The sequence below is a fragment of the Pseudorca crassidens genome, chromosome 20 (genome assembly GCF_039906515.1).
Source record: "Pseudorca crassidens isolate mPseCra1 chromosome 20, mPseCra1.hap1, whole genome shotgun sequence".
Lineage (NCBI taxonomy): Eukaryota > Metazoa > Chordata > Mammalia > Artiodactyla > Delphinidae > Pseudorca > Pseudorca crassidens.
Window position 1 is genome coordinate 48,799,949 of NC_090315.1, and position 24,142 is coordinate 48,824,090.

Here is a 24,142-nt window from a genome sequence, read left to right on the forward strand (position 1 = left end):
TTACTCTGAATTCTTTTTCAGGTAGACTGCCTATTTCCTCTTCATTTGTTTGGTCTGGTGGGTTTTTACCTTGCTCCTTCATCTGCAGTGTGTTTCTCTGTCTTCTCATTTTGCTTAACTTACTGCGTTTGGGGTGTCCTTTTTGAGGCTGCAGGTTTGTAGTTCCCATTGTTTTTGGTGTCTGCCCCCAGTGGCTAAGGTTGGTTCAGTGGGTTGTGTAGGCTTCCTGGCGCAGGGGACTGGTGCCTGCATTCTGGTGGATGAGGCTGGATCTTGTCTTTCTGGTGGGCAGGACGGCGTCTGGTGGTGTGTTTTTGGGTGTCTGTGACCTTATTATGATTTTAGGCAGCCTCTCTGCTAATGGGTGGGGTTGTGTTCCTGCCTTGCTAGTTGTTTGACATAGGTTGTCGAGCACTGTAGCTTGCTGGTCGTTGAGTGGAGCTGGGTCTTAGCATTGAGATGGAGATCTCTGTAAAAGCTTTTGCTGTTTGATATTATGTGGAGCCAGGAGGTCTCTGGTGGACCAGTGTCCTGAACTCGGCTCTCTCATCTTAGAGGCACAGGCCTGACACCCAGCCGGAGCACCAAGACCCTGTCAGCTACACGGCGAACAAGATGCACTGTGGTGCTTGGCCCCAGGCGGCAACTACGACTGCTGCCCGGGTTCCCTGGTTTCTCAGTAGTACTTACATTTTACAGATGGGAAAATGGGCACAGAGAAGCCAAGCAGGTTCTGCAAGGTCACACAGCTAGTCAAGTCAGTGGAATAGCTGGGACTTGAACCCAGGCATTTGGCTTCTGAGACCCTGGTCATAATCACTTTTCTACGTGGTCTTTTTAAGAGGAATAAAGGATGAAGCATAACTCCTATGACCAGGGAACATAGGATGAGGGAGATGGGAAATAAATGTAAAAAGATGAACAACATATCAAGTAACACTTAGTTATGTACCTCTTTTGGTACGTCATCCATCTTCTCTTGGCAGGAGTGGTTGTCTTCCTTTGCAAGAGCCCCTGACTGTATCCTGCTTATGCTCTTGATTCCTTCTTCTCTGCTCCTGAGGAGGCACCCTGATCTAGTGGACCCCCTACATCCACCCAGACCCTATTACCTTGGTTACCCAGTCCCCTTTTCTTATTACAAAAACAAACATGTAGGCTGGGCCTTAAGTGTGCATTATCTCATTTAATAGTATAAATAGACTAGGTCTCACCTACCATACCTTCCTGCAGCTTTGCCACCCTCATTTTCTCTTTTTTACTACTAATCTTCTCAAAACAGGAATCTAGAATAGTCAGCCACTATTTCCTCTGCACCTACTCACTCCCTAAACATTTGTACTCCGGATTCTACAGTCACACTCTATTGAAATTACTTTCTTCTTCAAGGGCAGGGATGGCCTCTAATTAAAAATTTAAAATCTATAGAATTTTCTCAAAGCTTATTCTCCTTAACCTCTATCCCCATTCAACCCCTTTTGAAAGTTCTCTCTTGGATTTCTCGGTTCCTGCCATGCCCCCCATACTTTTCTGAATCTTTCTTCATCATCTCCTCTTTTTTTCCTCCAGTGCCTTGATGTAGGTTGAAGGTACTTTCTAAGTAGAGAGAATGACTGTTCACCCATTCAGGTATAAGCATTGGCAAGGAATAGAGATTGTATTTTAGAAGCCGAGGAATAGGACTGTGTGGCTCTAGTACAAGTTCATGGACAGACTTGTGGAAAGTGACAGTGGGAGTGGTAGACGGAGCCAGCTGTGGAGGCCTCTGAATGCCAGGCATGAGCTTTGTACACACACCTCGTGTGCAATCAAATATGGGCAATGACTTGGTTCCAGAACATTAGTATATAGGAATAAAACTTTTCTGTATGGGACTTCCCTGGCAGTCCAGTGGTTAAGACTCCATGCTTCCACTATTGAGGGGACACGGGTTCCATCCCTGGTCGGGGAATTAAGATGCCTCACACAGCACTGCGCAGCCAAAAAATAAAAACAAAAACCCGAAACCAGACAAATGAACAAAAAACTTTTCTGTAGTAAATCAGTGGCTTACATAAGCATCCCAAAACAGTTATCCATCCATTACAGTTTGAGATGAAAATATCACAATAGGATGAAATCTGATGGTACAACAAAGAGAATCCTTGCAATCCGGAATCCACAATAATAGCTTATTCTACATTCTTCAAGCTACGTTATAAACATAGGCTTAGATATTTCTTGATCCTCTATTGTAGCTTGCTTTTTATTTTTCAGCATGTCACTTAATCCCAGCCTTCTCATGTGTATAAGAGAAAGACCTACCTTCCCTTGGTTACTTCAGAGATAGAATCAAAAACAAAGGTCTTTTAAGGGTCTTCTTCAATAGATGTGATTATGATCAATCTTTATAGCATGAATATAATGCATATGACTAACTCTATTTTAAAGAGGAGATTAAAAAACACAAAATTACTTTCTGGCTTGGGATTCCTGTCTTCAAACATTCAAGACAGAAGACTGATTATTTTTCCCCTGGAGTTTTTCTGTGGTTCTACTTCCTGCAGCTGTTTCTGTGTTGGTGCTTATATGAAAATAAATCAGAGGCCCGTTGCCTACCTTTTCATTCTTGTCTTTTTGATATAGGCAGTACTATCCAACAAAGGCAGCATTGATGCCCTCTTCAACATGATCCCTCCAACTTCGGCTGTGGGGACCTGCTTTGTTTTCAGTCCCAAGGAAGGCATCATCGAACCAAGTGGAGTCCAGGCTGTCCAGATATCCTTCAGTTCTCCCATCCTGGGACACTTTGAAGAAGAGTTCCTGGTCAATGTCAATGGATCACCAGAGCCTGTGAAATTGACCATTATGTAAGTTACTTCTACAGGTAATGTGGAAACTGAAGTTTTTACCTAATGCTTTCTTAAACTTCAAAACTAGAGCACTTTACACATTAATGGAGAATTACTAGGTTGCCAAAATATTTATTCTTTTGTTAACAATATTGATACCTGCCTGAAAGTAGCAACAATTTGATTCCCTACTGTTTACTTTTTAAAATCCAGGCACAGAAGTAAAATGTAAAAATAAAATCCTTTCATAAACTTACTTTAAAAAACCAAAACTAGATCATGTCTTGAATGTCCATAACTGTCTTTGTTGATATGACCACATCAACATACTGGGGTGTTTTAAATTTCCACCAGTGTTTCTCTAGTGAACATGTTTAACTTATTACTGTAGTATGGATGCAGATGGTATTTTGGAATCTAGTTTTTCTGTAAGCTCTAACCTTATAAAATAAGAACTTAAACACTATATTAGTTTCTACTTACTCTCTGTTTTAGTATGTTTAGGGAAAGTAGGTTGTTAACACCTGGATAAAATTGAAAAGTTTTTTCAACCGATGTTGCTGGAACAACTGGATATCCACATGCAAAAGGATAAAAGTTGGACCCCCCCAAACCTCAGACCATATACAAAATTAACATAATATGGGCCAAAGACCCAAATGTAACAACTAAAACTGTACAACTGTTTAAATAAAACATAAGTGCAAATATGCATGACCTGGGATTAGGCAAAGGTTTTTTAAAGATGACACCTAAGTATAAGCAATCAAAGAAAAAATAAATAAATTAGACTTCATCAAAATTTAAAAATTTTGTGCCTTAAGGGATACTATTAAGAATGAAAAAACAAACCACAATATGGGAGAAAGTATTTGTAAATCATATATCTGAAAAGGGACTTATATCTAAGACATATAGAGAACATTTACACTCAGTAATAAAAAGGCAACCAATCAAAAATTGAACAAACCATCTGAGCAGACATTTCTCTAAAGAAGATATACAAATGATTAATAACATGAAAAGACTCTCAACATCATTAATCATCAGGGAGGTGCAAATCAAAACCATAATGAGATACAACTTCCACTTCACACCCACGTGGGTGGCTATAATTTAAAAAATGGAAAATAAGTGATGGGGAGAACGTAGAGAAATCAGAACCTTCATACACTGATGATGGGAATGTAAAATGTACAGCCACTTTGGAAAACAGTCTGACAGGTTTTCTCAAGTAAACGTTGAGTTACCATATGACCCAGCAATTCCACTCCCAGATACATACCCAAGAAAAGTGAAAATATAAATCCATACAAAAACTTGTACACGAATGTTTATTACAGCATTATTCATAGTAGCCAAAAAATGCAAGTGTCTACCAACTGATGAATGGATAAACAAAATGTGGTCTTTCCACACAATGGAATGTTATTAAGACCATAAAAAGGAATGAAAAAAGAAAGAAAGGATGTACATGCTACAACATGGTACAATGAATGAACCTTGAAAATGCAATGACAAGTGAAAGAAGCCAGTCACAAAAGACCATATATTGTATGATTCCATTTATGTGAAACGTCCAGAGAGAGTAAATCTGTATATGGATAGGAAGTAGATTAGTGGTTGCTTAGGGCCAGGGGTGGAGGTGGGAGATAGAGAGTGATAGTTAAAGGGTATGGGGTTTCTTTTTGAGGTGACGGGAATGTTCTAAAGTTAACCCAGGTGGTGGTTGCACATATATGTGAATACTATACAAAAGCCATTGACTTATACACTTTAAATGGGTGAATTGTATAGCATGTGAATTATATTTCAATGAGGCTGTTATTTTTTTTAATTTCCAGGAGCCTGTAATTCATTCATTTCATGGGTGAATTTTTTAAACCTCTGATCTCTTCTCCTGAAGATCCCAAACTAGTAATGCATGTCACTAGCAATGTCTGAATAGGTTAGGGTCTACTTGGTTTTTCCACTGTGAATAATAGGGATTAGGAATCTCCTAGGAACTTACAAGTAAACTTGGACTAGTTAATACTCCAGGTGCTCTGTGGAGGTTAAGTCTCTTGTTTTATCCTCTGCACCTTACCATTCACACCACTCCCATGCCACTTTCTTATTTTGGATGTTCATTCCTTGTTTCTTTCAAAGGAAAGGAAAGTCTGACTGTGGAGAGAATGCTTATGTTCATCCTAAAACTAATCACAAATTGCTAAGAGAAATATTCTTGTCTAAATTGCATTTGTCCAAAGTGTTCTAGCGCTTCAAACCACAAACAGTAATTTTGAAAACTTGGCAAATATCTAGTGTCACAAATAAATGTCTAATGATAAAGGGTGAAATACATGTATAATTTATTATTTATTTCCAGCTCCACACAGTAATACTGATTTTACTTACGACTTTGCCAGGAACTCTTTCTTGAGCCTTATGGTCCAAGAAATCTCTATAAAGTTAATATTGTGGATTCTGTAATTATGTTTCTTATTCTTTTATTGTTGGGTAATCTTCTTTCCTTAGTACCACATAATTTTGGCCAGTATGCCTTGAAAGATCAGAACAGTTGCTGTTTCTATTGATTTCTCCAGCTGCATGACACCGTATTTTAAGTGGTTGGATAAACAGCACTGTAAAGTTAATGTGATTTTTAAAATTACCCATGAACAGTTTTGTTCCCTCCTATTTTTACATATGTGACTTTATACAGTTTAACTGTAGTATATTTCGCATTCAACCCGTTTCACATAACATCATAATTCAGTCACTCTCTTAGTCTTTAAAATTCTAATTTTAACAGACCATTGCTTTGATGGAGGGCACCCACCGTCTTGGCAGAGACTATCCTAATGTTCAGGATCCCTGTTTGAATGAATATGACAGTATCTAAGCCCGGTTGGTATTCAGCTGCAGTTCCCCTAGTTACATGTGCCTTTGAACAAATGTGATTTAACTCTAGTTTTTTTTCTACTTCTACACTGATTAAATGACTGCTTTGTGCAGTGTTGTGATCTTTCTTATTTCTGTAGGCTTTTGTGCATATCAGACACTTTTGATCTATTTGTTACTTTGGCCCGGCCCAAACTTCTTTTACAAGCCAAGTATCTAATCTGTAGGCTCCTTTGACTTATCTCAGCTGGATCCTAATTCCTTGCTAGGTACCAGCTGCTCCTTTTGAAACCACTTTGGATCATTAGCATGAAATAGAATAGATGGTCCTGGGAAAGGCTTTTAGAATTGAAACTTGCTGCATTGATTCTTTGTTGTCATCTCTCCTCCCAGGCTTTCAACAGCCTCTCACCACATTATCATCAGATCTCTAGCAGCCCGAAGTATCACTAGCGCACCAAGTGCGTTCAGCATGGTGTGACACACCTACATCACCAACATCAGGGTCTGGGTGAATTAGGAGACTCATGCTTAGTGAGGTTTCTGGTATTTGTGTGTCTATAACTTTTAAAAGCTTGGCACATAGATGGGGAATTATTTCAGTTCTTACCTTTGGTCTAGAGATTTTAGGGACATGGACCACGAAGAAAGACAAGAATAAACTAATATCTGATATATTGGTTTTCTATTGCTGCTTAATAAATTACCACAAACATAGTAGCTTAAAACAATACAGATTTATTATTTTACAGTTCTATAGATCTAAAGTCCAACACAGGTCTTACTGCGCTAAAATCAAGGTGTTGGCCAGGGCTGTCTTTCTTTCTGGAAGCTCTAGGGGAGAATTCATCTCCTAACCTTGTTCAGCTTCTTGAAGCTGCCCACGGTCTTTGGCTCATGGTCTGCCTCCTCTATGTTCAAAGCCAGCAAAGGCTGGTTGAGTCCTTCTCACATTGCCTCACTCCTACCTCCTCTTCTGTCCCTGTGTTCTAATTTTAAAGACCTTTGTGATTACATTGAGCCCACCTGGATAATTCAGGCTAATCCCCTTATCTTAAGATCAGTTAATTAGCAAACTTAATTCCTTCTGCCACCTTAATTACCCTTTGCCATGTAACCTAATATATTCACAGATTGCGGGGATTAGCACATAGACATCTTTGGGGACCATTATGCTATCTACCACAACTGAAGTCAGTTAGAAGCTGTAGAATCTCCCCATTGTTTATTTTAAGCTAGAGTGTCACTCCAAGATCATGAGCCTTGTATGAGAGGGAAACAAAACAACAGTTAAAGAGTCTTTAAAGGCCACCTGTTCCAGTCTTCTCTTTTGTACGTTAGGAAAAGAAACTGAGGCCTACAGAGGTAAAGTGATTGGCCAAGATCACAGCTAGTTGGTGGTAGGAACTGGATTAAAACAGTTTTATAAAAGTGTGGGCCAAGGAATACTGGTATCATTGATAGTCTTTGATGTCTATCATATGATTAGACCTATAATTTTTTCTTGCCTGAGTTAATAAATTTTCATGATATGTGTCTCATCCACATTAACATTTTGTGCCATTAGTTCAGTGATGTGTCTGCTCTGCCTCATCATTGATAGCAGTATGGTGGTAAGTTAACCGTAGCGTCGTTTGCTAAAACCCAAAGGTTTGAGAGTGGAAAAGGAATTTTCAGAACCATTGGGATAGACCATTATCTCACAGTTTCCTTAAGTCCTAGATGATGCTGTAATTGAGTTAATGCTAAATTATGGTTTTCAGTACTTACCTCTACCCACTTCTTGATTGTTACCTTGAATTCACTGGCTTCTCTTTCCACTCCCTGAACTTGTATTCCTACTTTCAGAGGCTGTGTCATTGGACCTACCTTCCATTTTAATGTTCCTGCTCTGCATTTTGGTGATGTTTCCTTTGGTGAGTACTTTTCCATTTTAAATTAGAAATTGAGAAGAATTACTTTTCCCTCCACATGGAAGGAGGAAAGTTTACAAAGAACGTCTCTTACCATTTTGTGTGGGTAATAGCTAAGAGGGTCTAGAATTGTTCTTCCTCTGCAGAATTTTGGTGCTGTTTCCTAGTTTATAGGTGAATGTTATAGCCGTGTCTCCTGGATACTAGTAGTTGTCAGGCCATGGCTGTCCCCCCTCTTCCTGCAGTGGAACAACAGAAAGCTTTATACTTTATTCCACTGTCTTAACATTCTGAACATTCTATTTATATGCAGATTCTGGTTTGCCACTTTGGCTACACAGCAACCTTTCCACAGAGATGCTCTCAGTATACCTGTGAGCTCGGTGGTGGTTTAATTCAGGTGTTTTATCACTGCAAATTGATGACTCTTCTATATGTTTGTATAGTCTTTTTACTCAGTTGCTTCCCTGAGTCATTTTCTCCCATCTAAACTTCCCCAATAATAAAAATGATAATAACAACAGTGGCAGCAAAATTACCCATTAAATGATTCTTTCTTGTAGTCCAATTACTGCTAAGTAATTACATGCGGTACTACATTTAAACATTTTAGCAATCCTAGGAGAAGGCACTCTTTAAGGTCCCCATTTTAGAGCTGGACGAACTGAGCATTGGAACAGTTAAATAACTCCCAAAGGTCACACAGCAGTGGCAGAATTAGTATTTCAATTGAGATCTGTCTAAATCATATACTGGCAACTTGGGTGTTGAGAGTTGCCCCCAGAGAGGCAAAAATTGGCTCTTGGGTGTTGAAAAAACTTAGATATAACAATGGTTTGTGTTCCTTCAAAGTTCCACCCTGCCCAACAGAATCTTATTCCTCAGTATTTAATTTCTCTTGTTAGGTAGAAATTGTCTAATTTAAATCATATTTAATTAACTGATTTGACTTGATATAAAATTCATTTATCACAGCGGTTCTTTTTAGGAGGTGATGACTTTAAAAAATTGAGAAACCCTAGTCTAAATCTTTATTCCATAATTCTTTCCATTTTGTTCTATTGTTTCCCATTTTAACTTTCAGTTCTCTTGCTTCATTTCAAGTAGGCCTGTCTAACTTGGGGAAAAATAGTTCTTTAGAAAAAGCTGATTCATAATGCCTTTATCAGTTGCTTTAACATTTGGGTGTTATGAAAGTTTCTAAAACTCAGAATATATTTATTTATACAATGCTCCCACCCTGATCTACATTATATTGGGTAAGGCACATACCACAGGAAAATCTATATAAATGAAGTTGAATGTCTGTTCATATAGAATGTGAAAATGGCTGGAGAGATGTTACAGATTTGTAGGGCATATTTGAATGATAGACTCTTTTGAAGGAAAATGAAAGTGACCTACAACTTAAGGGTAACTGTGACTGATGCACAATAAGAGGGGAGTTTGTGTACCCAAAGACCTATGCAGTGTACTCCAAGCACTTCAAACTGAGTCCATGGAGAGCTCTGAGCAACTGGTGCCCACAGCAGCATACCCTTCCACAGGCATTTAAACACAAAGTCCAGTCCAAGTACATTTGGAAGATGTGCCCTATGTCGTATGCCCTGGAGGGAAAAAACAAGTCAAAGTAAGCACCTCAAATCAGTTACTCCAAGAAATCTCCACTGACTTATTGTCTAGAATGTGCCCTATTGCTGAGCTCTGACATGTTAATGTAAATACTGTGCCAATGATAAGCCAATTATCGAACCCCGTGAATATCTGAAATGCTTTTATCTAAAATCCAAACATTTTAAAACATCAAAGCCCCTAATAGTACATTTCCATGGAATATGGCAAATGTATATCCCCAAGATGCCACTGATTTACTCAAAATGCTGTATTTGATATTGGCAAGCTCTTGGTCACACAATGGGTAAAACCATGTATGCATGCTCCAAGGCTAGTTAGGTTTTTCCAGTAACAGTCTTCCATTTGGTCCTCTCTTATCCCTAAGGATACAGGAAGGGCCATCACTGGGTAATTTATTCATAGTTTTCTTTCGCTATAGAGATAATAATCAACAGCTGTTCCTCATAGTTGGTAAAACTAGAAGTTTTGGTAACTAGCTTAGGTGAAAATTAGAAATAGTTTATTTTCCTTTTGTATAATATCTTACTGAACTATTTGATGATACAGCAGCTAGACTCTTATGACATAAGAGGCTAGAAGACACTACAGAGCCATGACCCAAGATTTCCCAAGTCTGAGATATGAGAACTTACCCTCCTGAGTCCACCTTCAAAACCCAAGTTGCCTTTTCTTTTAGTTTGGTTGTGGATTCCTTAATCTTCCCTGCATTATGACAGGAAATGTTAAAAACATACCCTTTTTCTTGCCAATAGGAAATCTAAGGTTTTCAAAACACCTCGTTCAGTAAATTCAAGCTACTTTGCTGCGCTTCTGGATTCTTCACTATAATGGCCAAAGTTAGGGGCAGTTTTGTAATAATCTTTCAAAATTGTCTTATGGTATATTTTCAAATTCCAGAGTTGGAACTAAAGTCCTCATGACTCCAACACAAAGTATCACTTATTTCTCCAGGTAGATTGGCCTCCTATCACAAAGAAACATGGTTCTTAGGAGAGTTATTTATTTGAAACTATACTCTAAGAAGTGTATATAGTTAGTTCCAGATTCAAAAGAGAAATCAACTGTTACAGGAGTCAGCCAGAAACTGGAGGACTTTTTTAGTTATTTCAGGATGATAGATATATTGTGTGGAGTTAAACGAGGTCTTCAGAGACTGTTGTAGAGCTGGGGAGTAGGTTAAGCTAACTAAAGTTGGTAGTATTGTCCCCATATTGGCAAGAAGGCCCATTCCTGAAGAGGCATCTGTTACAGGCTAGTGTTGGAGACATGGCATTTACTTGCTTAGAGATGAAGATCTAGATCTGGCATCAGGGTCTGTGGGGATCAATGATGTTAGGATATTATAAATACCATAAAGTAGGTGAGAGGTAATAGTACTGTTGGTTGGCATCTAAAATATTTAAAGTATGGCTGTGAATGGCTGTTGGATGACCTGTCTAATAATTAATTAGTGTGACTGAAGCTACAGTATCATGAGAGAGTTAAATTACAGAATTTGGGTGGTGATTGTCCCTGAAGGAACACTGAGGCTTTGATAACTCCTCAGATTGGTCAAAGAATAAAACGGACCAAGTCATAACTGGTATTATGCCAGGTGATAGACCAAAATGGGCCGGATAAGTATCTGCAAAGTCACTATTTTTCAGGAGGCACAAGAATTTGCTGAATGAGAATAAGGAATTTGGAAGGCTCCAGGCTTTCAGTGAACTTGACCATTGGATAATTTGGACAGAGAAGTTAGAGTTTGAGGTTAGAGTTGTTGGGATAAATAAATATAAGCATCAAAAAATATACATGATAGTTGTCTCTTCCATGGCCAGGTATGAACTAGCAGTATTTTACTCAAGGGGAAGTATTTAAATTGACTTTAGGAGAGTGTAAAGTGGAGAGTCAGGGCCAAAGCTTAATTGTCATGATCATAGAAAGTTCATAGAAGGGTTGGCAGAAGATATTATAGTAGGCATGGGCAAAGCCTAGACCCGAATAAGTTATCATTAACAGTAAGGGAGACACAATAGGGGATATCAGAGTTGTTATGACTTTATGAAAGTAAATAGAGAATAATATGGCAGAATGATAAAGAAGGAAAGTATACAAGGAAAAGTATGAGAATCAGTAATGCCCGGTATGTAGCAAAATCTTGTTCCATCACACTTGAGCAGAGTCTTTCTATTTCATGTAGAGTCTGCTTGTTCTGAGGAGCTTGGAATAGCAATCTGTTGCTGAAGGTCATCAATTTCTGGCAGTTTTTTTTTTTTTTTAGCAAACTTCCATTTAAGATCTCCAGTAAGAGTCATTTTCTACGTCTTCAGCAAGTAATTCAGTTTCTTTGGGTGTCTTTTTACCCAAAAGCTCACCTCTTTTTTTTTTTTTTTTTTTTGCCATACGTGGGCCTCTTACTGTTGTGGCCTCTCCCGTTGCGGAGCACAGGCTCCGGACGCGCAGGCTTAGCGGCTGTGGCTCACGGGCCCAGCCGCTCCGCGGCATGTGGGATCCTCCCAGACCGGGGCACGAACCCATGTCCCCTGCATTGGCAGGTGGACTCTCAACCACTGTGCCACCAGGGAAGCCCAGGCTCACCTCTTAATTAACTGCAGGGTCAGTTGTTAGAAGGCTCTAAAGAAGACTATTGATATATATTTTTTGATTTTTGAGGTTGAAAGAGGGAGAGTTTCTGAGGGTGAGTTTTTGGGGAAGATTTCTTGAACTTATAGATGAGCTGGTTCTTGATAATGTTTAGTTATGTCTGTATTAAGCAAGCTTGATTCAGATTGATAAAAGACTTGTAATCCCTAATTATTATTTCCTAGGGTGAATAGTCTGAGTTGTAGAGGGAGCTAACCTGGTCTGATAAGACATTAGAACCAAAGGTAAAACTCTTCACCAAAGAACTCCAAGAGCCTCAGAGAACTTGGCCAGTTTAAGATCAAAAATACTATTTTTGTGTTCTACATTTCCCAAGGATTGTAATTGTGAATTTTTTTATCACATGGTTGACGCACCGTAAGATTCTTTATAACTCTTCTATGTAAGGCTGGTATTCCCTAGGTGGGAAAGTTATAGAGTACAATGTCTTAGTCACATTTATGGCAGCGGCCTTTCTGTATAGGAAGGCTCAAATCCGTATCAAGAATTTACAATTACAACAACATATTTTAACTGTATAATTTCGGCACAGCCCATCTGTATTTGAAAGGTTCTTTGGAGTATGATTTAGACCCACAACTCACTGCACAGTTTTCCTGGAATATGATAGCAGAATGTAAGGCGGAAGCCAGCCACATCCCCAGTTACAGAGGAGAAATTTTGCTATCAACTCTTATTCAGAAATTATCTCATCTCTTTTATGATGGGACCTGTGGTATAAGATTTTTGTCAAAGACCAGCTCATTCTTTGGGGCACGTCATAGTTGGTGTGCCAGAGACCATTGACACGAACAGAGGATCCCAATTTTAGGTAATGTTTGTTTTCTAAGTCTGAATTTTTTATGTTCAGAATAGATTGTGAAAATTGTGCTTATTGATCTCCCATATTGTGAATTATTTCTGTAGACAGCTACAAAAGTACCATCTGTTTTGCACAATGCTCTGCTAACACATTTCCCTTTGCTTTGTGGAGATTTTTATTTTACTAGAAAAATTAGGAATCCATTGTCTAAAAGAGCCTGTGAATCCCCAAAAGTCTTATCAATTGTAATTTAATTTTTGGTCTTGAGTATTGCTGAATCAGTTTAATTGTAATTTAATTTTTGGTCTTGAGTGTTGCTGTATCAGTTTAACACTCATCTTAGCTGGGGTCCATTCTTCGTAGAGAGATAATGTTCCAAATAATGTACCACCTTTTGTCAGAAATGGAATTTTTCCTTTGCAGCCTTGTGATCTTTTGCCCCTAGTTTCCTTAAGTTTACTTTCTTTTTAGGGGCTTTCCAGGTCAGGTGACAATACACATATTGAATGAGAATCAATGAGACTATCATCTTTTAAATCATTATTTAAGTACCAGGAGAGGTAGGAAGGCGTCTCTTTGTATCTTTGAGGCATTCTGGCCAAGCATGTTGTTAATTATTCCAAGAAAAGGCACATACGTGTTTTTTGTTTTTTGTTTTTTTTTTATGTACTAGGTGCTAAAGAAGGGAGTATAGAGGTCTACGCTGTAAATTACTTGCATTCAGTTGGACTACAGATAGGGTAGTAATTCAGATTTGGTGCAACCAGAAACCTAGGAATAACATTTGTGTTAATGAGCCTTCAGGCTTTAATAAAATAATATCCCTTTTCTTCAGGCTCCTGGATAAGCAATATGGGATATTACAAGTAGTTGTACAAGGAACTATTCTAGTTAGGAGGTTGTAGTTGGCTTTATTCTCAGAAAAACTTCTAGCTTCAGGGAAGTAGTCTGGGCAATGGTTTGGAAAGACCTGTCTGAATCTTTATAGGATCCACTTCCATAATACACTCTATGTTTGAACAATATTTATCCCATAAATGGTCAGGTAAAACAAGAGTCATTGTTGGGAAAGTTCAGAAAAGTCAAATGTAGCGATCACGTGATTGTGAAACTGACTTTCTAGAAATACCTCTGGAATTTCCAAGAATAATCTTTCAAGTGCCCTTAATCAGACAGTTCTTTTTCCATAAAAGATCTCTTCCAAGTAGATTGGCAGGTGCAGAATCACAAAGGAGACATGAATGTGTTTCTTCCAACAGTCCTAATGTGTAGACAAAAGCTCAGACATGGGGTGAAGTAGATCAGTTCAAAATATCCCCAGCAGTACTGCAATAATTACTCCAGGAGACCAATTGTGTTTTATCACAGTAGTGTTCAACATAGAAAGAGAAGTGTTTACATCCAGTAGAAAAACGCGTATTTATTCTCTTATGGGTGTAGATCATTCTTGTTCTGAAAATGGTAGCAGATACATTGGCCACCTAGGGAATCCAAAATCAGAGTTCAGTTTATTGTTTACCAGGCAAGTAGGATCCACATCTCTAGGAAAGGAACATGAGTCTCCCTGAACTGAATGTAGGAGGGCTAGAAATAACATTAAAAAGCAGCTTTGTCTAAGGGAGGCAAAAGCCGATGTATTAGTCTCTGGCTGGCTCAAAAGTAGATCGTAAAGTCTCTCTCAGGAGAGGCTATTATTCTATTTTGTGTCATCGACTCTGAGAACATGAGCCTCAGACAAGTCTAGGATGAATTATATAATGTCTTGGCAGGCTCTGGGTCACACGCGGGCAAAACTACAGAGGCTTCTCCTTTCACACACTGGCAAATAAAAAGAGCAAATATAACTCTGTTCTTTGGGAAAAAATCTGTATTTCTATATGAAAATTAATTGTACAATGTGCTTCTAGAATATTACTTAGCAAACTGATTATAGAGACTGCCTCTAGAGAGGGGTCTGGATGTTGATGGAGGGGTTTGTTTCATGTCTATTGTTGTTACATAGTAAATGCATAGTAAGTATTCACTGAGTGAATGAATGAGTGAAATACATTTATTGATTGTGCAACTGAAAACAATACTGGGGAGAGTTGGAATTAAGCAAGTAGTGTTGAAGTGCATAGACAATTCATTTAAGAGGTTTGGCAGTGCAAGGGGAGGTTGAAGTTAAAGGGAAGGTCTTGTGGGGCTTTTATTTCTCACCTTACATTTTGTTTTCCAGGGTTTCCTCATACCTTGATATGTTCCCTCAATAATACCTCCTTGGTCCCCATGACCTTCAAACTGCGTGTGCCTGGGGATGGTGTTGGCCATAAAAGCATTTCAATTTGTGAGCAGTATTCAGACAACAAAAAATCATGTTGGAACAAGGATGAAATACCTGTAATGAGACCAAAGGAATTCACTGTCACCCCCAACTGTGGCACCATTCGCTCCCAAGGATTTGCTGCTATCAGGGTAAAGTGCACAGCCTTCCAGCACATGTGGCCAAGCAGCTGAACTGTCAAATAGTTATTGGGACCACATCTAGAGTTTGCTTTATATGCCCGGTGTCAATGGGAGGGAGTGCCTCTAATTCACATAGAAAAGTGAGTCTATTTCTATAAGGAAATAAAACTACTGCAAAAGAAACCAGACCAAATATATTGGGCAAAAGCGCTGACACTGCTCCAGTGGGTTTCCATCGATCTAAATGCATTGCCTTTACCATAACAGTGGATTCTAGCAATTTCTGCTGAAACCACTGCTCTAAACAGATAGTATGCCTATCAGTACTAACATAAAAATATTTAATAACTCGTTGATAATTAGGTCCTGCGTTAGACTCACATCATTTATACCACTAAGTATCCAGATTTATGCCACAGATGATATCCAGTTTATTCATATTTTTAATCTGAATCTGAGCTTCATGGCGAATGTGGATGTGATATTCCTAACAGTGCTTTATATTAAGGTCCACAGTGTGATGCTTTGCTTATGGCCTCACAGTGCCACCAGCAGAATTATTTCACAGCTAACTGAGAAAGATTTTAGCTGTCTTCCCTCACTTACTTTTGCTTCTCCAAACAGTTAGGTCTAGCAATACTGAAGGCTGCTAAATTTAAATGATTTGATCTTTTCTGGAAAAGGAAAAAAATAAGACTTCATAGCTAAGGTTATAGTTTTCTCTTTAGTCATTACCTTTGAATATTTAATTCAGCTATGGTTTTATCCCCCAGATTTGCTTTTAATGCTTCATAATATCTCACCATGAATCTACTCATCCTAAATCTATTCTGGGAGTTTTCAGCTCTTCTAAGGGCTTCTCCACGGATCCAGTGAGGTTTGATCTCACACATCGTTGTAATTTCCCAGTGTTGCTCTCTCAGTCTGTTTGGGCTGCTACTACAAAATACCAGAGACTGGGTAGCTTGTAAACATCAGAAATTTATTCTTTACAATCTGGAAGCTGGAAGTCCAAGGTCAGGGTGCCAGCATGGTAGGGTTCTGGTGAAGGCCCTTTTTCAGGTGGCAGACTGCCGACATCTCCTTGTATCCTCACATGATGAAGGGACAAGGGAGCTCTCCGGGGCCTATTTTATAAAGGCGCTCATCCTGCTCATGAGGGCCCCACCCTCATGACCTCATCACCTCCCAAGGGCCTCACCTCCTAATACCATCACATTGTGAGTTAAGATTTCAGCATGTGAATTTGGGGCCAGAGGTGGGGACGCAATCATTCAGATCAGAGCAGTTGCTAACTGTGACTTGCCCAGGAAGAAGTGCAGCTGCAATGAGTTAATTTATTTTTTACTTAGTAATGCTTAGCTTACATATTACCTACCATTCCCCCCCTTTTTGGGGGCTTCTCCCAGATTAGTACAGGAAGATTTTAGAAGACAGAGCATCTATCTAGGAGCCTTCTGCCAGAACCACTTGTTCTAACCATAGCTCAGAGACATAAACAAGGGTTAGAGTCACTCCAGGAATCTGTGCACTGGGGCAGCTGCTTGTCTCCAAATCTGACAAGTTTTCCTTCCAAATCAATGACCCCCCTCTTTACTTTATTTTTCCTTTGTATTTTGAAAAGCTTTCTCCAAGCCTCAGTTTTCCCTCCTGATCTGCACTTTAACCACGTCTGTGTGGACTTAAAAATTTGCATCCAACAATTCCCTTTCCAACCAAAACAATTTTAATTAGTACCTGATGCATAATTTATAGATAGAAAAGCTGTAACCTACGCCAGAAGCTGTTTTCTACACTTACAAGTATCTCTTCCAGTACAAATCATTTTAAGACAATTAAAAATTGCAACAATGCTTCAAAAGCCTAAATGTCAAGTTTCACAACAGTAAATAAAAACATAGGGTAAAATATACTGGCCAGATACTGTCCTTGGATTAACCTTTCTTTGGAGCTTCTTATTTTCTTCTCTAATAATGAATATGGGAGGTGGGGAGGAACAACAAGATTTTGGTTAAAAAAAAAAAAAAGGCTATCTAGTTGATTTCTTATGCCATTTCTATAACTGACATTTATTTTGCCATAAGAGAAATCTAGCTGTAGTGTTTTATTGGTGTGTTGAATTTTCATAATTTATATAGCCCAGAGTTGTAGAGATCAATTTAAATTGCAGTAATTAAAGTTTGTTTGATGTTGCATATCCTTCAGGGCCCTGTTTCCCCTCGTGCAGGTGTACGACTCCTTTGATACAACCCCCTTGGAAATCAGCAAACCTATTGTACCAAAAGCCATTCGGTGGTTTCTAACCTGGCCTTTGAAAAAAACTCAGCATGCAGTAACCCCAAAACATAGCTTGTTTAACTAAAAATGTAAAATGCCACACATCCCCTAATAAAGTAGTTAGAAACTACATTCATCAATGTGATCCTCCCTTGGCCCCTTTTTCCCCTGTGCGGAGGGTGGGCTGGCCTTTGAGAAGAGCAGTTTTTCACCTTGTTCTTTCCAGGTGACCTTATGCTCCAACACTCTGCAGAAATATGAGCTGGCCCTGGTGGTGGACGTGGAGGGCATCGGGGAAGAAGTGCTGGCGCTCTTAATTACAGCGAGGTATTGCACTCACCTGCTTTCTCTTCCCCAGTCTTCCCTGAGCCGCCAGTAATGGGCTCTTTCTCTAGAAGGCAGCACGCCTACAAGCAGTTCACACTGCGTTTGTTCTGCTTTCCTGGGAGAGGAAGCTAAATCTGATATTTGAGTGACAAAGCTTTAGAACAGCAAATGCACCTTTGGTGGAAATAAGAGGAGGGATGCGTGTGTTTTGCAGTGTTAAGAATAATAGTGCTCTTTAATGGGTCTGACTTGCTGTGTGTATAACTGACAAGGTTTTAGCAGGAAGAGGTGAACAGTTGTTGTTTCTTATTGTTATCTTTAAAGATAGTACCCCAGAGTTCTGCAGCTGAAAGGGTGAGGCTCGCAGCCCTGCAGTGGAAGATCCTGCTCCTGGACTCTGTCATTATGACTTTAAGGGAGGCTGCAGGCGGCCCCCAAAATGAGGCCCCCGCTAACATCATAAACTCCTCAGAACCATCACCAACTTGTCTCTCCGTTTTAGTAGAGGCAGCAGTGGGCTCTGGAGTCAGGTTAAGATCCTGGCTCTGCCATTTGTGGACTGGGTCTCCTCAACTAAGTTACAGCCTTTCCGAGAGTGGTATGTCACTTACTGATGATGACAGTGATCCTAAATAAAATCATTGGCCACACTCTTGCCAAAGCAAACAGATACCCAGATTTGGAACTTGAGAATGTGTATGAAAATACCATCTGAAGGAAATAGAGAAAGGTACTTACTAAAACTCTGACAGTATTCCAATCCCTAGAATTTAGCACTTCCATGAATCTTAGGAAGATGCGCCTTAAAGAGTGTGCAGCCGAGCTGGTTGGTGGGGCCATCATAACTGGCACCATTTCCTGTGTCTTGGGTTTGAGTGAAGTCACAGGGCAGCCCTAAAATAAGGTCAAATTCTTCTTAGTATTCCCTCCAGAGACCTAATTGTTTGTTTAAAAACAGTGAAAACTCTTTCATCTGGTCCTCTCTATCCCGAAGTTTTACTTTTTGTCTAGTCTTGTGTGTATTTTCTATGTGGGTTTATTCTGATACTTTCCAGCCCCTCTTCCCTGCAGCTCTCAGTAGAAAATCCTGAATTTTTAAGAAAAAGGGGAGGGGTGGTTCTAGGAGGCTACGGGTTTCCTACCATGTATTCTCTGTGACCCAGTCAAATACTATCAGTCCTCTCAGCCACAGTGTTTCAAGTAGTAAAGGATAAGCTTTACCAAAATCATTGGGTCAACTGACAACTTCCACTCTAGCTAAAAATGAACACTCATCTTGTGCTAAACCCAAACTTTGAGGTCAACAAGACTCTCTTTCATGTCACTGCTTTTGGTGCAGTCTGTAAGAACTGCTCAGAGACTCTCAACAGAAGAGCTGCTTTTAGAATGTGCTCCCTAAGGTAATTCTCCCAGAGAGCCAGCAGTATGGCTGGCGACACCCACTACCACAGGCTCATCATCTCTTCCCGAGCCATCATGCGGCTCCGTGCCATACCCTTCATTCACACCGTCTTCTGTGTTTCCCTAAGAAGAGTTAATGATGCTAACATCAATCTCTAAAATTACCTTCATTTTACCTATGAGCAGAATAGGACTCTGGGAGGGAGAGCAGCTTGCTCAAGGCTGTACTTGGTAAGGTCAGTACTTGAACCTGGCTCTGACAGATTCAAACGCTAGCACCCCTCAGCATTGCACTATATTGTGATAGTGCAGTAGGGCAGGGCAGACTTCAAGACTTAACAGACACAACATAAAACCCAAGTCACCTAGTAATAGGCGAGCTGCACACACAGGCCTTCCACTCCTCCCTCCCTCTCCCCCATCACACCCCCTCCACACTGAGCACCACTGTCACAGTGCCAGTTTTGGGTCGAGCAGCTGCCTGAGCCTACTGATCCAAGGCAGCTGTTCTGCGTAGGAATTAGAATTATTACCATTAGTTAGATGGTGTGAGCTGTTGCTAGTCTTCAGGGGACTCTGACTGGTCCAAAGTGTCACAGCTAGTCAGGACCTCATGCTGGTGGCATTGGCCCTGTTTGTCATGGAAACAGATCCACAACCCTAAGGAATTTGCGCTGTGGGGTCTCTTTGCCAAAGGAAGGCCAAATATGAAAAACAATGGAAACGTTAGTCATTACCCACAGAAGACAGTGTTTAAGGAGTCCTCCTTCTAGCCCTTTTTTGATTAAAAAGTGGTGATTGGGGGCTTAGGGAGAGGGATGACAGGAGAGAAGATTTGAAAATGATTAATGTAGTTATTAGAGGAAAACTACTGTGTGACAGTGACAAATGTGTTTAACTTGGGACTCTGTGTCCTCCATATGTAAACAAGCTCTCCCTCCATCCTTTTGAATTCTTTAATGGACTCCTTCCTTCGAGCAGGTGTATTGTACCTCCTCTCCACGTGGTTAATACGGAGGTGAACTTTGGGCGCTGCTTCCTGAAGTATCCATATGAGAAAACGATCCAGCTTGTCAATCATAACGACCTCCCAGCGTGCTATCAGGTCCTGCCTCAGGTGAGTTACTCTACCCCCCTTTTTTTTTTTTTTTTTTGGGCCGTACGCGGGCCTCTCACTGTTGGTGGCTTCTCCCTTTGCGGAGCCCAGGCTCAGCGGCCATGGCTCACGGGCCCAGCCGCTCCGCGGCATGTGGGATCTTCCCGGACCGGGGCACGAACCCGTGTCCCCTGTATCGGTAGGCGGACTCTCAACCACTGTGCCACCAGGGAAGCCCCTCTATCCTTTTTCAGTGTTGATTTTTCTTCAGTTGGATTCCTTCAGTGAGAAAGAGAAGACCTTTGAAAGAGCCATATTCCTGAGCACATGACTGTGTGTAATTCTAATTTTTAACTGTGGGATAACCTGGAGATGGGGTTATAAAGCTATAGCTGGATTGCCACCTGTATGAGTGAGCAGCTGCAGGTGGAAACAGTTGTTAATTTCCCAGGGAAATTGCCTTCTATAAAGAGGAGAAAGGGTCAATTAGGGCAACATGCAGAAGTTGCACCTGCAAATTATTGCCTGTGCATTAACCATGCATGGGAAATGAGGCAGAGCTAGAAGTTTTCATTTATGTCTATGGCTGTGACTTGAACAGAATCACTAAGATATGGTAATGCAATATTTATAAATGAACTTGTTTGACTGGAAGGCTAGAGATAATATAGGAAGGAGAAAGGAGGAAGTTTCTTAATGTTTTATGAAATGGATCTGCCCACGTGCCATTACACCTAGCTAGGTGGGAGACTAAGCCATTAAACACAGATGGAAAAAAGATTCAAAAAGATCTGTATAGACTAGCGTAATGAAAGGTGACTAATGAGGGGCACTTTACCAAGGATGAATTTGGGTTTAAAATTCATTTCTGTAAGTAGTACTCTAATAAAAATACATGCAAAAAATCAAATGGGGGTTTCATTTGGCTGTAAGTTCAAAATAAGTTAAAAGACCAGTGAGTTGACTCCGCGGAGCAATGGATAGTGCCATTGGCCTTCCAAAAGACCGGTGTTGAGGCCACAGAACCAAGGCAGGTTTGGGCTGCATCGGAGAAACACAGTGTTCCACAGCTAAAGGAAGGAGAGAGCCACACATCAAAGCAGGGCTGGAATGTTGTCTTCAGATCTTGACAGGGTATTTTTTAATGGCAACTTAAAAAAAAAAAAAGAATTCTGTTTGGAGTAACGAGAATGTCAGTCTCTGTCATCTGGAAATCCAAGTCATATGAGGAGCAAGCACGAAGTCTAATCTGGAACAGAGAAGTAGCTGGGATGAAATAGTTCCCACTAGTCAAAGGTCTAAGTCAAAGGTCTACTGTGTAAAAAAGGGAATTCGAGTCATTCTGTGGGTGTCTCTCAGACAAAACCAGAAGCCAAGAATGGGGGTGACAGGAGACAACTTTTCTAACTTTCAAGTGTTCAACAGCCGAACAGGCTCGCCCTGCAGAATGCACGGTCACCTCAAGAGCTCAGAGCAGAGCCTGAGTCACCCAGGGTGATAGGGAAGCTGTTTGTGCACAGCTGGGCTGGGAAAAGGGTGAGGCACTTGCCTCAAGCACAAAATTTAGGGGAGAGCCAAAACACTCAGTAATCAAGATAATCTATGATAATGTTTTCATGCTACACTTGAAGAAATCAAAACTAATACAAAAAATCCATGATAAGTAAGATATCAAAATATTAGATAAAGGTGGAATCAGTATTACTGATTTTCCTTTGGCCTCGGGGTCCAGGAAGGCCGGGCGGAGCACTGCTGCTGAGGGAGGCTGAGTTAGATTAGGCGAAGCTGGACCAGACCAGGTGCGGAAAGACCATGGGGTGTCCCGGACTAGTGAAACCGGCACGCTCTGTCCTTCCCTCCAGGAGCCGACGCTCTGAGAAGTGTTTCCCAGTTACTCTAACTTATTTGACCGTGGGAGTTTTAAAGTTTTATTTGTTGTTGTTGTTGCATAAATGCTTAGTAATATGCTGCAGAACAGAGTTCTTAGGAACGTATGTTCGTAAACAGTGGACGACATTCCTTCATTCATTCACCTAACTGTTTCCCCATTTAAAAAACATGTACTGGGACTTCCCTGGTGGTCCGGTGGTTAAGACTCTGTGCTCCCAATGCAGGGGGCCTGGGTTAGATCCCTGGTCAGGAACTAGATCCTGCATGCCACAACTAAAAAGATCCTGCATGCCACAACTAAGACCCGGCACAGCCAAATAAATAAATATTAAAAAACAAACCAAAAACAAACAAACGTGTATTGAGCATGTATTTTGGGCCAGAAAGTGGGCACATAATGAGGAGAGACCCAGGTCATGCCCTAAGAAGTTTACAGTCCTTGGAGAAGATGGACGCGTTGATAGTGCGTGGTGAGGGAAGGGACTGCAGGATGCTCCCTGAGGACAGAGCAAGCGCCCAGACTCTGGGGCACTGGGCATCCCTGGGGGTATAAGGATGAGTGTGCAGGCAGGTCAGAGGGTGTGGGCACTCCAGGAAGAGCAACCACAAGTGCAAAGGGTTGGAGGTGGAAACAGTGTCATGTGTTCAGGAAATGCCAGTGGCCTCTACCAATGAAGCGCAAAGGGGTGAAGTGGATGGGGAATAAAGCATGAAGGTGCGGAAGGCCAGTTTAAGAAATTTGGCCATGGGAAGCTGTTGCCCTGAACTAACTCACATTGTGGATGATTTCTGCACTTTGCTGGGTTGCACACTTTGCATTTGGGGCCTTATGCACATCTCACTTAGCCAAAGTTCCTTCTGGCTGAATTGGGGTGCTCATCTCCATTCACCTGCTTTAATGATGATTCAATTCTAAAAGCCCTCCACAGACTCAGGACAACGCTTGTTTGAAAATGATCTAACGTGCTGTTGATTTCATACTGAGCCTGGGGCTTGCTTTTCCTTCTGGCTTCTCTGTCCCACCAGGTATATCAGGATGCACCAGCTGTGTTGCTGTCTAGTCCCACCCCCTGCGGGATCATCTCCCCCAACAGCACCGTTCACATACCTCTGGCCCTGGAGACCCAAGTCCTTGGGGAGTACAGGTCCACAGTGTACATCTCGACCGTCGGGAGCCAGGACCCCCCTCTGGTGAGAGCCAATTTTCAGAATTGTAGTTATAATTGCCATACTTCTTGCCGGACATTCCAGCCTTCGTATGTAAGGCACTCAACATATTTGCATATCCTCTAGTTGTTGGTAGTTCTAGAGTTTTTCATTTTCACTCTGCAGTGGTAAAATACCAGGGCTGTTACTTCGGGAATCTGTTTGTGGTTACATCTAAAAGTGGTGCTTTATAGCAATTGATTTTTCTCACACACAGAGACACACTTGACCCCTCTCCAGACCTATTAAATCAGAATCTCTGAGGGAAGAGGACAAGCACATCTGTATGTTTAACACGCTCCTGAGTTGTTCCTAGTACAAAGCTGGGTATCCCTAGCTTGCTACATGTGGACTCTGAGATTGGTTTTACTCACTGCTCACCAGATCTTTTCCTGTAGGTTATTGGATATATATACAACTATATGCTATAACGTATTCTATAATTGGACTTATATCCCAAATTAGCCTACTGAAAGTCTTAGTCTTTCTCCAAGCCTGGGAAGAGAGAGACATGGAAATCTCTCTGCTGCTTGAGCTGAATCGATGGATGAATCTTGAATCTTGAAGGAAGTTGCCCAACAGACTGTGAATTCCTAGACATCGGGTTTACTTGGAAGCTGGGTGATGTCAACATACATTTGTTTGAAGTGATTCTGATTGCTCAGAGAGTAGAATAAACCCAGATTTTGCTTTTATGTCTTCCATATAAGATGCCATAGGTAAGCCACCTGACTTATAAAGCAACATCACTAAGGCAGGCCAACTGAAATGTGCCACCTTCCAGGTACCC

General features: G+C 40.7%; 1 protein-coding gene across 1 annotated transcript in view; it reads left to right on the forward strand.

The window, feature by feature from the left end:
• Positions 1–24,142, forward strand: part of HYDIN (HYDIN axonemal central pair apparatus protein) — a 433,808-nt gene that overhangs the window by 195,288 nt on the left and 214,378 nt on the right. Inside the window, exons 13-18 of the mRNA XM_067720656.1 lie at positions 2,626–2,849; positions 7,563–7,630; positions 14,929–15,164; positions 17,659–17,759; positions 20,142–20,277; positions 23,173–23,337. Coding sequence (XP_067576757.1) covers positions 2,626–2,849; positions 7,563–7,630; positions 14,929–15,164; positions 17,659–17,759; positions 20,142–20,277; positions 23,173–23,337 — 930 coding nt within the window. The remainder of the gene's footprint in view (positions 1–2,625; positions 2,850–7,562; positions 7,631–14,928; positions 15,165–17,658; positions 17,760–20,141; positions 20,278–23,172; positions 23,338–24,142) is intronic.